Source organism: Patiria miniata, unplaced genomic scaffold, assembly GCF_015706575.1.
Source record: "Patiria miniata isolate m_02_andy unplaced genomic scaffold, ASM1570657v1 HiC_scaffold_24, whole genome shotgun sequence".
Classification (NCBI taxonomy): Eukaryota; Metazoa; Echinodermata; class Asteroidea; order Valvatida; family Asterinidae; genus Patiria; species Patiria miniata.
Window position 1 is genome coordinate 15,252,765 of NW_024037063.1, and position 14,958 is coordinate 15,267,722.

The 14,958-nt window shown below is 42.1% G+C and overlaps 1 protein-coding gene across 1 annotated transcript in view; it reads left to right on the forward strand.

Moving 5' to 3' along the window:
* Positions 1-14,958, forward strand: part of LOC119731635 — a 38,971-nt gene that overhangs the window by 5,741 nt on the left and 18,272 nt on the right. The window contains exons 3-12 of the mRNA XM_038204834.1: positions 1,501-1,632; positions 3,054-3,220; positions 4,616-4,726; positions 5,308-5,635; positions 6,188-6,368; positions 7,660-7,721; positions 8,042-8,686; positions 10,260-10,553; positions 11,428-11,540; positions 13,088-13,304. Of these exons, the coding sequence (XP_038060762.1) occupies positions 1,501-1,632; positions 3,054-3,220; positions 4,616-4,726; positions 5,308-5,635; positions 6,188-6,368; positions 7,660-7,721; positions 8,042-8,686; positions 10,260-10,553; positions 11,428-11,540; positions 13,088-13,304 (2,250 nt within the window). The remainder of the gene's footprint in view (positions 1-1,500; positions 1,633-3,053; positions 3,221-4,615; positions 4,727-5,307; positions 5,636-6,187; positions 6,369-7,659; positions 7,722-8,041; positions 8,687-10,259; positions 10,554-11,427; positions 11,541-13,087; positions 13,305-14,958) is intronic.

Here is a 14,958-nt window from a genome sequence, read left to right on the forward strand (position 1 = left end):
ACTTTTGATTTGAAATTGAGATCCTAGAATGCTGTGTTTCTCGGAATATGAAGCTGAAGCTGAGCTGAAACTTCATCAGGTTAGTTGTTCAGTATCCTTCATTAGATTTTGAACACTTTTTGTTGCTTCAAACGAACAAAATGCACTAATTACAAATGATGGACTATAGCTTTAAAGAGAATGTACGATATTTGCTTTTGCTGCAATTTTCAGAAATAATTCGATTTGGATGATTAGTTTATTATAGCAAATATTGTAAAACTGACTTGCTTCACGTTTTGAGTTCAGAGATACTGGAAAATTTAAGAAAATCAACTATGTTTTAAAACTTTTTGTAGTCTGGTTTCCTGACCCCATGTAAGATGAAACGGAGCAATTTATAGACTTTGGGGAATTGTAAGGTCAGAGAATCAGTCTAGTTGGCTTGCACCCCTTCACAGGTGTGTAATCAATGGCAAAGAAATTGCGGAATAACTCAATATGAAAATTTAGGGGCACTTTAAAAAAAAAAGGTCAGTGTTCTCCAACGCTGGTCGGTCAACCAGCGTTGGAAAAATATAAGTTTTCTTGAAAATGTTAGCACACCAGGAGCCACGATTTACAGGATGCTTTGGACTGTCAGTCCCTAGCAATCCAGTAAGATATTTTGTGATAATTTCATCATTTCGTTTTTTTGATGTTTGCAAATGTTGTATCGTCCCTTTAAAGGCAATGTACATGTACATAGCATCACCAAGATATGAGACAAGAAATTATTTTATTCCCCGGTGTTTCCACATGCTATTATATCCTAGGTGGAATAGTATAGATATTTGTTGTATTCTTGAATGCATGTACCGGTATATAGCTACAGGTAGCTGAGATGAAGCTGTAATTGCCAAAAACATTTTTTTTGTTTTTTGGTCTAACGTTCTTTTATAGCAGTAATTTTAGCCCCCCCCCCCCCAAAAGTACTTGGTCTCTGGTCAGCGCACGCGTCGATTTTAATCATGTGCGTCAACCTTTTTTTTCCCTTCAAATTAACACGGAAGCTACAACAGTGCCCTCTATTGCCGCACCTCCTAAAATTTTTGTACCACAGAGCACCAAGGAATTGGGAAATTGCACCAAGGCAAAGGATTAAGGGCACCAAGGCAAATTATGGAGGACACCAATGTATAAGAGGACACAAAAAGCAAAATAGTACCCACCTTGTCTGTACAATTCAAGCTTGAAAAAAAAAAAGGCAAATAAAAAAATAAATAACCGCGTCGCCGCATCAATTCCAGAACTTCGGGCTGACCAGCTAGAGACTGATTTTTATTTTCTTTTGGCCTTATCACTATATTTCTTCACAAAATATGCTTTTAATGAGATTGTTTTTCCCTCAAAACTTTGGTATGTTTTGCTTTCACAGAAGTGTGTCTGCAGAGTTTTTCTTTTACTCTCAAAAACTGAACATTATGAACTAATGAGTCATAATCACACAAACTTTTTAACTTGCTTTTCATGTCCATACAGAGTGTCCGTCATCCACCGATCATCCTTGTGAGAATGGTGTGTGTGTGCCCACCTCAACTATGTGTGATGGTTTTAATGACTGCGGAGATGGTCGGTTTGGATCAGATGAACAGAATGGAGAATGTGAACTTAGTGAGTGTCTCTTTCATGTCTTTCGTACTTGAGAAAGGGCAAGTTGTCTAAATTAACCCTAACCGAACTCAAGCCGTCAAAGTTCAACAGCAGGTTTTGTTTTAATCTGTTGGGATAGGTACAGTACCCCTAAACTGCTGGTCTTTTACTCTGGGGTTGGCATATACCTGCAGAAACTAAGTCTTACAGTGTGTGTGTACAATTTCCCATGTGCAGTGGCGTAGCCACCGGGGGGGCGTGGGGGGGCGACCGCCCCCCCACGACACCTTGTCGCCCCCCCAGTCGCCCCCCCCCCCCCCCCCCCCCCCCACTGAGATTTTGAGTTTCTAAAAAAATTATCATTGATCTACACGACGCCATGAGCCCTATTATGTACTACAATGTATCTTTTGCTTAGAAAATATTGGTTAAAGTGGTCAGAAATTGCCTCAGATAGCACCACAGAGCATTTAGAATCCAAAATTTTTTGGGGCCCTTAAGCGGACCCCGAACCCTATGCCTATAGCTCAGAATTCTGCTAGCTGATTCAATGACTCCAACCTCGAAAACAATGTTCACAAAATTTTCTTATGCCTTTAGCTGAGAAAACCTCAAAAATTATGTTTGAATTATTATCTTTTGTGCTAAGAAATTATTGGTTAAAGTGGTAAGAAATTGCCTCAGATCACACCACAGAGCATCGAAAATCCAATTTTTTCGGGGCCCTTAAGCGGGCCCCGAACCCCACGCCAATAGCTCAGAATACCGATAGCTGATTCAATGTCTCCAACCTCAAAAACGATGTTCAAATAATTATCATTTGCCAAGAAAATATTAGTTAAAGCATGGAGGAAAGTCGTAAGAAATTGCTTCAAATCACACCACAGAACATCTAGAATCCAATTTTTTCGGGGCCCTTAAGCGGGCCCCGAACCCCACGCCGTAAGGGCTTCGCGCTTGCATCAGTTATGATCAAGGTATGTTCCCCCCCCCCCCACTTTTGAGAAGCGATTGACGCCCCTGCTTGACACCCCCCCATGAAATGTTCCAGCCCCCCCAGCGCCCCCCCACTGAAAAATTCCTGGCTACGCCACTGCCCATGTGGGTGTTGGAATTTGCCAGAATGGGTTTGGTTTCTAGTAAATTAGGCTGGGGAGTTAGGGTTAAGCTACGTATAATGTAGGAAAGGCTTGGGCAATTTTACAACAGAATTAATTGCAATCAATTAGGAACACCTCCATATGATCGTACACAAAAAAATATGCAAAAAAAAAAAGTCCCTAGCTACCTACCCTATTTTCAAATGGCATGTATTCAGAAGCAGAAATATATTTTTGGGGGGCCATAGGCCACAGAAGAACTGAACTGTTGACATGTTTGAAGTCAAAACCTCCTTCTTTTTTTTGGTCTTCAAAGATATTACGAACTTCTCTTACACCTAGATCAAGCATGTAGATCTGCAGAACAGTTGCTTTATGGAGCCTGCGTTCAGCAATCACAGTGGATAAATGCAAGAGAAGCTGTCAGGCAAGTTGTGAAGGGGCAAGAAAATACTGTCTTCAAATTCACGGCTCCGTCCAGCGCAACAGAATTAACACGTCTTCACACGGTGAGTATTTGTGCTCCTCATCACTGATAGTTTATGGGAGGTTGGGGGATATAGGGTTGAGCCAATATGCCATCACAGGTTTCTCATTGGTCATCAGAAAACCCTCATCTGTATGCCTGCATACTGATTGGCAAAACCCAATACATGTCATACGGTACAAATTATGTTAGATTTAGCCTTTACTTCAGGCATGTCACATGGTAAGATCCATTTAAATATCTTACATGTTACCTTAACCCTTTCGCTACGGAATTTAATTTACCTTTTTTGTCCCAACTGGACGTAATTAATCGCTGGAAATTCCGCCGAGCGTCGATGTGGGCGCCGCCATCTTTAAATGTATCTCCGTAAACAAACTGCTCACAATAACCTGCAGCGCACCCCGGCCAGACGGAGAGCAACTTGCAGCGGCTCAAACTAGGGTCAGAGGTTATACGATATAAATTATGTAGATATGGCCCACGTCATGGGGGATACCCTGTTTATTCACAGCGACGCAACCGAACAATTTGTGTGTGCCGCTGTTAGCGGCTCGCTGTAGCGAAAGAGTTAAAGAGCCCTTTGGGCTTCGATTTGAGACAAATAAAAGAAATGAAATGAAATGAGGAATAGGTAACCAGTCTGGATTATATGTGACAGCCAGTCAGTGAGATAAGTAACCAGTCTAATTTATCGGTGTCATTCAGTGAGTTAAAAGGGTACATGTACTAGGTCCTGAAATTCCCTGAAAATTTCATGTTTTGGATTCTTTACTTAAATCCAATTTCAAACACCAGTGAAAAGAAACCAACATAATAATGTCTTACCGTTCCCGGGAAAAGATGAAAAAAAAGTTGGTTGTTTACATCGGACACAGCGGAGTACAAATACTTTTATCCTGTCGTTCTCAGTCAATGTACGAGATACACGTTGTGTGTCAATACAGCACCATGCTTGTGAACAGCAGGGCCCAATCACCAATGTGGAAAATGTGGTTTCTTACCCGTCTGCAAAAGAAGAACACTTTACGGATGAAATCACAACTAGCACCCAAACAGCTCGACTTTTTGGAGTCGCAAAAATTGACCCCGAAAGACGTTCTCGCATGCATAATACAGGAATAACACAAAAAATTCCAAGTTTTGAAAGGATAGTTGTGTGGATGTTTCTATCGTACTTTTAAATGGTCTTTCTGATTAACATTTCATTCAAGGCGCGTTTTGTAGCCCAATTGGGCGTTTTCCAGGACGCAGTGTCCCTTTAACCGACCCAACCTGACTCGAAAATCGCAAAAACCAAAACCGACCCGACCTGACAGAAATGATGGACAAACCTACCCGACTCGACCCGAAGTTGGTTTCAGTTTCGGATTGGATTTCAGTAATTCCAACATTTTGACGGTAATTTTGTTTTTAGGTCCGCATCAATGTGACCGACATTATTGATCTAGAACGGAAGGAAATACCGTCACCCACCGTCTTTCTCAATATTTCATCCTCGTCCTATTCTACAACAGCGAGAGCCCAGGTATGTACAAGGAATTGTATCCTAGCAAATGTGATTAGTACCGTAGGATGCAACTGAAAGAAACTTCCAACCCAAGGAAAATACTTTCCCATCTGTTTTTACTAAAGGGCTGTATTAACACAATTTTGTTGCTGTTTTGTACCCATACAGTGTAGGTTCATGTAATATACAGCATATTAAAACATTTAAAAAACAAAACTACATGTACTCAAAATCATGGAAGACCTTATTGGCTGTATTTATGAATTAGGGTCTCAAGTGTCCTGTAAAATCCTGGCATGTATTTTGGGAAAGAATGTTGCATCCGGACGCCAATTCGGTGATTTTGTAAAAAGTCTGTGGAGTGTCAAGAAAATTTTGCAAGTATTTCCTAACCAAATTGGAAATGTTTCTCAGTCCCAGATTCATGTTTTATCATCATTTTTGCAATGGATGACCTTCATTGAGATGATACGAAGAAAAAAAGCAGCGTCAGGTTGCAACATTCTTTCTGTGTTTTGTGTGAATGCTAATTAATTAGGGTGAGAGCGAAGAGTTGATTGAAAACATTTGTAATATTTTGTTCCATAATGTTACATCAGGTTTCAGGACAACTTGGCACCGGTCTCTTGGAGATTGAGATACGCCTGGCGTTGCCTGTCCAACCCAACGAAGAGATCCTAGTCTCCATGGAATTTGACGACAATATTTTGGCGGGCAGACCCCCCTTCCCTGCAGAGAGCACTAACATAACCAGTGTTTCGGTCAGGTATGCCACCTTCAAGCCTGGATGTGACAACAGCGACTGTCTGGATGCGTTTGTCGCTTGGAAGGCTGTTGTCCAGTCAGCTACCAGCGGACCGGGACCGAGGGTGTGTGTCATTCCTGAAAGTGCTGCGTTCATACAGAGCATCTACGATTCTTGCTTGGGTATGTTGGTGTCCAAAAACGTTACCTTATGTTTAGAGGCAAGTTTTGTCAGTCATCTTTACATGCTTTGACACAGGATGTTTACTGTTCCCCCCATTGTGCATGACTAGAATTTTAAGGTGGAACAATTACATATAATTATACGAACGTCCTTTTTTGTCGTGCTCAAAAACACTATTCAAGTTTAAGCTGATGTTGATTACAACATTTTTACTGTGCTTTAGATGTTGTATTGCCCAAAACCACCATGCCATATTTCTTCAAACAGAGAAGGCATTGCATTATCGAAGTCAAGATGCTTTGTCAGAATGGGAATAACAGAGCATATACAGGGTGGAATTGGAGTCCGGGAGATGTCAATTCAATATTGAGTTTGGTATGTCACCGTATTTTTAGTGTCATGCGCGGGCTTGCATGACAAATTTCACAAGCTTACTCGGGTGGGACTCGAACCCACCACCTGCTTTCTAATGCATAACTAGACTAGTGCATAAGTTAGCACCCGAAAGAAAAACCCAGAAACTGTTCATTTGTACTGGTTTGTTCTTACAGACCTGCCAGAGTTTGAATTTGTCAGTCCGAGTGTGTCAGCACCAGTAGAATCTCAGGTGATTCTTAAGTGCATCGGGCGGGGTGTTGTTCCACCGCTGGTTGAGTGGTATGAAGATGGCAATGCGGTGGCATCTGGATATGGTGCTGCAGCTTTTGAAGTGTCTGTTGGAGAAACGCGAAGGTTAGTCTATGACAGTTTTTTTCTGTTAGATGGTTAGATAGTTACATGTAAATGTTTGTGTAGCCAAAAGAACATTGGGGTTACAAATTGTGAGAGAATTTCTCAAGATTTAAGACTGCTTTGATCTAGGGTGTATCCCACTCGTTTCAACATAGCTAGACCCTGCCAACCCCAAGTGAAACCAAAATGTGATTGGAAAACTGTTGTAAAAGTGGTGGCACCTTATGTATGCTGAAAGTGTCACACGACTAGATTGCAGTAGTAAAGTATAGCCCTTTAACCGTGCATGATGAAAAAACTTAGTAAAAATCGCAAGAATAATGATATGCTAATGAGAATACAAGTCACCAAAATCAGTCTTGTCCACATGTTGTTGTTTTTTAAATTGGAATTTTTGTAGTTCACAAACGTTTGAAACCTTGCCAACAAAATGTTTTGACCTGGTAACTTCGATTGAGGCTGTCGGATTATTAACGTCAGTTTTGCTGTAGGCTTACATGTACATGTAAGTTCATTATGGCATAACATTACATAACAATCAAACGTCACGGTTGTTACCCTTTCCAATGTTAAAATGGGCTTAATTGTTTGTGCAGTCTTTTCAAATGGTTGTGCTCAGTCAAGCGGATGGAAGGTATACCTCACTGGACAAACATAGCTCGGAGACCAAATATGCAATTGCAACAATTTTTTTTTTCACTTACGCTTAATGGCTAGTACTTTAATGGCTGCTGATAAAAAGTTTAAAATAATTGTTTACCCTAACCGCCCTGAATCTTTCAAAATCCTCTTTTCCCAAATTGGAGGATTGAGGTTACAAGGCAAAAGTGTGTTACTGATTTTGTAGGATACACTTTGTCAAGGTTTTGGGCCGGACCTTGTGTTGTTTTTGCTCAGCCATGCACAAATATGGGCCAGGATTATGCTTGAAATCCTCCGTACTGCTCCAGGATGTCACTGGCCAAGCCTCAACATATTGACAGTCACTGCCGCAGGATTTTGCAGGATTCAGGCAGTGGTCACCCCTGCACGGACCGTGTTCAAGAAGTAATGGAGGAATTTGCAGGATTGAGGCTATACGCTATTTTTCCATGATGCCAATTGGACGATTTTGCAGGATTGAGGCTACATCCTAGCAAAAAGGCCTAGGAAATTAGGCTTAAAAATAGGTGAAAATTGCTGTCAAAAGTGAATTTCCTTTACTTTGAACCACCCTGTAGAAATCTCACAATGTTAATGGGTGAATTCCCTAACAGTAACTCCCCTCCATGACTCCCCTTTGCCATTTCAGTTTCCAGTGTGTCCTTGACAACAGTATCTGGTATGGAGAGACTGTGACCGTGTCGGTATGGAGTAAGTACTGTATTAAACTCCTGCCGTTATTTATGTATTTTATTTTTTTGCTGGACGTGGCTGGGGATTTTGTTACAGTTTGTGATCAGTCTTTTGGGACTGAGAAACATTTCCAGTTTTGTTAAAAAATGCTTTAAGAATGCACGGGGGGGGGGGGGGGGGGGGGGGGGGGGGGGGGGGGGGGGGGGGGTGGTAACGTTCACACACCCCTGGATCGCCCACTGCATACTATACCAGTAGGCATTCACTCTGGGACTAGCGAAAATAATATCATGTGTAATTTAAAATCAATAAAGTAAACAATTTGACATATCTTTCAGGTGAGGAATGCCAGAGCCTCGATCAGGATGTCCAAGACGTATTCCAGCTTAGCAATCCCTGTTTCAACGATCAGATGCTGACGTTGCTTAACGATGGCCAGTCCCGAGAAGTTAGCTTTAGTTATTTTACAACGGAGCCTATAGTGGCATACAGACTCTTTGTACCTGTACTGGCCTTTGTGGGTTACGTTGAACCTGATTACGGCAGTGATGCGCCAAACTCCGGCCAGACACCTGTTTTGCTGCCAGTTCGGCTGACCATGACACTACTTAATCTCTCGCGAAAGCGTAGAGACGTTAACAGTGACGAGATATATACCAGAGAGTACAGGAACCTTTATGTACCGGTGTTAGCATCTGAGAAAGTAAGGTTTGTCTTGGACCCGCCGGTTTCCATCAGTGCCTCCAGAACACTTTTCGTCAGCGTGACGGTTTTAGAGGGCCAGGGTGGGTTTGTTGAGAGACCACCTGTTGGACCAGCTCAATTGGCTGCGTTGAGTTGCACACAGAGCAACGACTCTACCTGCGACAACTTACTGGATGACTGGTCTCAGAAACAGCAGAATCTCGAAGCAGCGGGATGCAGAACTGAGCGGAGTCTAGAGTTGATGGCGTATCAGATTTGCCAAGGGGCATCCGCAGCTGGTGAGTACAGCATGTATGGCCATAGACTTGAGGACAAGTCGTTAGACAGTTTTGTCTCTCGGAAAACTGGCACTAATGTTTACAATTGTCCTAGCCTCGACATGTCTAACGACTTGACCAATGTGTATTTGGATGGTTATTCATTTATGCGCCCAGCAAAACTGATATGCATTACGTTTTTATAGGGAGGGCCAATCGACAGCCAACCTGTGTTGTTGGGGGAAGCATCCATTATTTCAGTGGGATATATTTCACTTGCTAGATCAATACACACTTTTTTCTTTATTTAGGTTTGCAACGACTTTCAATAAAATGTTACACTCAATTGTAGATTAGAAAATCAAATGTCAAAATCTTGTTTTTCAAATAAGAGCATGATATGCATGGATGCCAAACGACCCAGGAATTAGCTTTTGATCCTACAAGCTACATGTATCAAGCTCCAGGCTATACATTACACGCATTCACGTGTACAGACACGTGAACCGTACCGAGCGCGACACGTATCACATAACTGCCAGGTGTGAATATTTGTATCCTACTGATTCAATCAGAGTGCTCCGTCCAATTTTGATAGCGATTCTCATACGTTGTGCATAAAGCTGAGAACAAATCACGTTGCTAATTGGAATTGAAGCACATGCATCTTGAAGTCCAGGATGTGGCGGCGCGTGCGTGGTGGGTGAATTACACATCCAAGTCCTGACTTGATTTTCACAGCATGGCCGAGAGCGAGTCACATGTTACTTTCCAATTTTGCTATCATTCTGTGCACGGCCAAAAGTACTATACCCGTAGCAACCAAAGTACTATACCATATATACCATTAGCAACCAAAGTACTATTTCCACGGCGCGGTACTTGTGTGCAAATGGATGCTGGTGTGCGCGTAGCGCGTATTGTTCCAACGAGAGCGCGCCGCAGACTTGGGTTCAAACATTTCGTGAAGGGGTAGTATGGAAGAGAGAAATACATTTTCCACCAATTTTGTATTGCAGTTGAAGTTTATTTCAACTGTGTTCAGATTTAAATAATTTAAAATGTTAAAATCAAGCAGAATCTGTGGGTGAATTGTCATAAAACAAATATTGAATGCTTTATCTCGTGGTGAAGTAAAACTAGCCTCCCTCGGTGATCCATAGAGCATTCTATTTTCCCTGGGCTTCGCCTCGGGAAAATAGAATGTCCATGGATCACCTCGGGAGGCTAGTTTCACTACACCACTCGAAGTATTCAATATTTGTATACTATGATATTAAAGTAAATAAATTAATCCATTGCATATATCTCACTCACAAGCCTTCAGTTACACATACATTTATATTAGTTTTACAATGTGCAAATAGCACACGATACTACATACTTCATGCCCTTCCCTTTAAAACAAGTATAATAATTTAGCCCTCTTGGAAACCCCCCCCCCAAAAAAAAATCTTACTAACACAATCAAGTAGGATACATTGTACATGTATGCCATAATAATTCGGCAACTTAGCATTTGTAATGTTTGCAAAGGTAGTGCATTAGTACATGTAGTTTTTTGTTTCTTTGTTTCATTTTCTGCTTGCTACAGAGCCAGTGGTAATTACTCATCCAAAGTCTGTAGACGTCACATTGTTGCGAGTCATCGACAGTCCACCAGTAGGAACGGCCGTTATGACCTGTTACATAGAGAACGCCGTGGAATACGAATGGTACAAGGTTGCCCCCGTTCCGGCTCGGAAACTCGTCAAGAGTGGGAGCACGCTTTCCTTCACGATTGGACAGTCTAATCCTGGTGACCAAGGCTCATACGTGTGTGTCGGGAAAGGCGGTGCCCCGTACAACAGCACGGTAGAAACTCGGCCTGCTACTCTCACTGTTGATGGTATGTACATGTATGTACATGTATGTGTAGTAAACATCGACAACCACAAAAATCAGAATAGCATCAGATTGTTAGGCCAAACAAATTAATAGTTCTGCTTCCGGTAACCCTACCTACCCTATTTTGACAGCCCCTGCCCTAATTTTGTTTGGGAAAAATGAGGGGGAAAAAATCAGAAAACCATCCATTACTACTTTTTACCGTTAACAACATGAAGACATCTCCATATGGTCGTACACAAAAAAATACCCCCAAAAAAACCCTCTACCTACCTATTCTATTTTGAAATACCATGTAATCGGAGCAGAACTCTATCGATCAAGATTTCAAGTCGCATGTTTTCACAGTGTTAGAATGTGTCAAACCCTTACATCAAGACTGCAGCTAACAGAAATGTTTCTGTACAACACTGTTCAATAAAATCTTTGTACTAAACTTCAAGAGATCAGTAAATGTCTGAGAGCTACTTTAGCTAAAATGTCTTTGTCACTGTACGCTTATGTGACTGAGCAGTGATGTACGACATACAATATCCTGAAGAGTTCTGTCTCAAGCCAGGTTCTCATAGTGCAAAAGCGAATGCTAAATGTTGAAATCATGGCAAGTATTCGGGCTGCGAATTTGCAAGAGCTACAATTCAACTTGAGTGAATTTCTAACGCCTGGTTCGTACATGTATAGTGCGAAAGCAAATGAAAAATTTCGATGACGCAACAAGAATTCGGGACACGATTTTGCAAGAGTGGAAAACCTTACATTTCACCTTGAGTGAATATCGCTGCCAATATTTTGGTGACGTCAGCAGGCTTCACATGAAGTATGGACTGGCCTTTACTGTTCAGGCCAATAATGAACATTTCTGTTTCATTCCAAAGGTTTTTCAGTGTTCAAAGTGACTGCCAGGTTCGTGGGTTTGACGTACACAGGAAATCTGAGTGATTCAAACAGCCAGGAATACATGAGCCTTAGTGGGGATGTCCGAAATCGGGTAAGAACAAAAACCCAATACAAATGTCAAATTTGTCAATTATATAACACTTGGACCCACATTCACGGCGCTGCTTAGCAGTTAGCAGAAAAGTTGTGCTGAGCATAGAAGAAAAATTTGTTAACCTTAAGCACTACACTGTATTTCAAGGCATGGATGTGCTAACGGTCGCACATGCACAGAGATTTCTATTGTTACGTCACTAAGTTAAGCTAATTTTCCAAGCAGTTATTAGCATGCCTTTTGCTGTGCTTATGCTTACGGTCTCCATGAAATAGACGGAGGCTCTGGTAGCAGAAAATCACTTGCTTAGCAGCGCCGTGAAATTTACTTAAAGCCCGAGTCCATCATTTGCAGCTATCCAAAAAAGTAACTGGCGTAATTATTGTTGAAAAACATACTGGTTGAAAGATAGTAAGGGGACTAAACTCCCTGTGAAATTATCCTTTCTGGCAAGCTCTCATTTGAAGAAATCAACGAAAGAAGGCATTTCCAACGGTGCGTCTTAAGAAGCACCGTAGGAAAATTTAAATTAGTAGTTCGTTTTGTTATTCGGCGCAGCGCGCACAAGCATTGGAACGACGCACAGGCGCGCGCGGTTGCTATAATTCGTCGGATCAGTGCGCGACATCGCGTAAAGCTGCAATTCAAAACAATTCGAAACATGATTTAGCAACTTTTGATTTGAAATTGAGATCCTAGAATGCTGTTTTTCTCGGAATATAAAGCTGAAGCTGAGCTGAAACTTCATCAAGTAAGTTGTTCAGTATCCTTCATTAGATTTTGAACACTTTTGTTGCTTCAAACGAACAAAATGCACTAATTACAAATGATGGACTATAGCTTTAACCTACTCCATGTGCTCTGACCAAAGCCTGAATGAACGCATGACGTGCATACGCATTGAGGCATTGGATATAGGTGCATATTATGCACATGTTATTTCCCAGCCTTCAATGGGCTCCGTGCGCCAACAAAAGAGGGCGCTTTTGAGAGCTCCGTGGACGGGACGCGCGATCAGGCTATTGCGTAAGCAAATCAACAGAGGGCGCCCATTATACACTTATGTCCGTGGTGCTGAGCACAAATATGCGTAAGACGGTTGCGGGCACCAACTCAGGCAAATTGAAGACATCATGAACGTGCATGCATGCAGTGCAAACGTCCCTCATGTGCGTGTGTTTATGCTGTTGTATGGAGCTATAAACATGATAAATGCTGGACAGAGCAAATTTCTCACTGGCGACCGATTGTTTGCGTAGATTAAGAGGTAGTTTGGGTAAAAATACAACTTACTCGCTTCGTTTTTATTTAATTTGTTTCCAAACAAAACCCACCCATCATTTTTATGTCCATTTGCCAAATTCTACCCGTCATGTTTTATTGTCCATTTCGCAAAGTGCTCGTCCAAAATCACAAACTGCCCGTCCAAAAGACTGGAGGACGGGTCGCAGAATTTAGAGACGAGACGCTGAATTTAGGTGCATTGATATTTGCTCAAACATGGCGCTGTTTATGAATAGTGATATTTCTCTGTGTCTCTTCAGTTCGCCATACTGACCGATTCTGTCCCAGCAAGTGGGTATGGCTTCGACATTGTCGGCTTCAGTCCTGGTAGCGTCATCGCTGATGTCATCGTATACGTCGGTCAGCCTTTCAGCCCTGGCATGCTGGACAGTGAACTAGCAGAGGAAATTGCAACAGCTCTCAATACTCCTCTGCCAGAGTCACTAGAAGTTGAAGTCGTTGAAGTCGTGAGCTTAGGTAGGAAGGGGAAAAAAAAGAAAAAGTGATAGGATGATTTTTCACTTTCATCTTTATTCTGCTTCAAATTCTAAACCTTTTAGAATCTTGCTCTGTCTGCGTGCCAAAAGTCAGTCTCGCTGTTATATAATTGGACACATTTTGAGAATACAATAAAACAAAAATGTGAAGTTTACATACTGTTTTTGTTTTTGTACAGTTTCATATCTAAGCAAGTTTGTCTCTTTTAAATGGATATATCACATTTTGGATATATATGGTAACTTCTTAAAGCTATAGTCCATCATTTGTAATTAGTGCATTTTGTTCGTTTGAAGCAACAAAAGTGTTCAAAATCCAATGAAGGATACTGAGCAACTAACCTGATGAAGTTTCAGCTAAGCTTCAGCTGTACATTCCGAGAAAAACAGCATTCTAAGATCTCAATTTCAAATCAAAAGTTACTGAATCATGTTTTGAATTGTTTTGAATTGCAGCTATACGCGACGTCGCGCACTGATCCGACGAATTACAACAACCGCGCGCGCGTGTGCGTCGTTCCAATACTTGTGCGCGCTGCGCTGAATAACAAAACGAACTACTAATTTAAATTTTCCTACGGTGCTTCTTAAGAATCACCGTTGGAAATGCCTTCTTTCGTTAATTACTTCAAAATGACAGCTTCCCAGAAAGAATCATTTCACAGGGAGTTTAGTTCCCTTACTATCTTTCAACCAAGTTTGTTTTTCAACAATAATTACGCCAGTTACTTTTCGGATGGCTGCAAATGATGGCCTATAGCTTTAACAGCTACATGTATGTACGTACAAGAGAGGAGGAATGTAGAACGGAGTGCTGTATATAAGCAGTGATAGTAATAATGAAATCTATATATATAAGAGAGAAGTTTACTCGCCCCCGAGACGATGTTTGCTCCTGAAAGGATCCGAGACCGCGGGCTCCTGCGGCGCCAAAATCGCTCCACGTCCGTGGAAAAATGCGGAGGGTGTCTTCCGCCGGGTCGGACGCATCGGGTCGTCCTAATTTTCCCGTACGGACCGGCGATCCGTTTCGTCGATTTTTCGTGACTGAATTTTGCACAGGAATTTGCCGTCGTGTGCGCTTTCACGTTGACTGCCTGGCCGCCCCCCGTGCTGGCTTTTCTGCGTGTCTAGACTGTGCGAGGTCAGCGAGGTCAACATAGGAGTTTCGTTTACGTGTTCTACTCGGCCCTTCTGCAAAAGCGTTCACCAAACGTTAGTATGTGGTGACCTTGGTAAAATATTTTTTCTCCATGGTGCGTGGCCACCAAGTGTCCCTATTCTTTCATATGCTTCGCTTGCCGCCCCTGCGCCGAGTGCAACGAATACTCAGAAGGACTACACATTAAGTATGCCTTGCCGCGGTCTGACCAATCGAAAGTCTACACTGCGTAGTATTTCCGGGCTATGCAAAACTGTCGATGGCAACGCGTACTGCAGCCTGCTCCACACCCTGGAAACGAGGTTGGGTCTACGGTGCTCGCTATTTGAAGCGCAAGCATGTGACGTGATAGAGTGCTGTTGCTTCCATAATGTGTTTACAGCTCCATGCTTCCACCACCAAGGCTTAGCGTTGTGAGTTCGCTGCCCGCAGTGTCGTGTTATAATTTCGGGGGCCTGTTTTGGGTCAACGA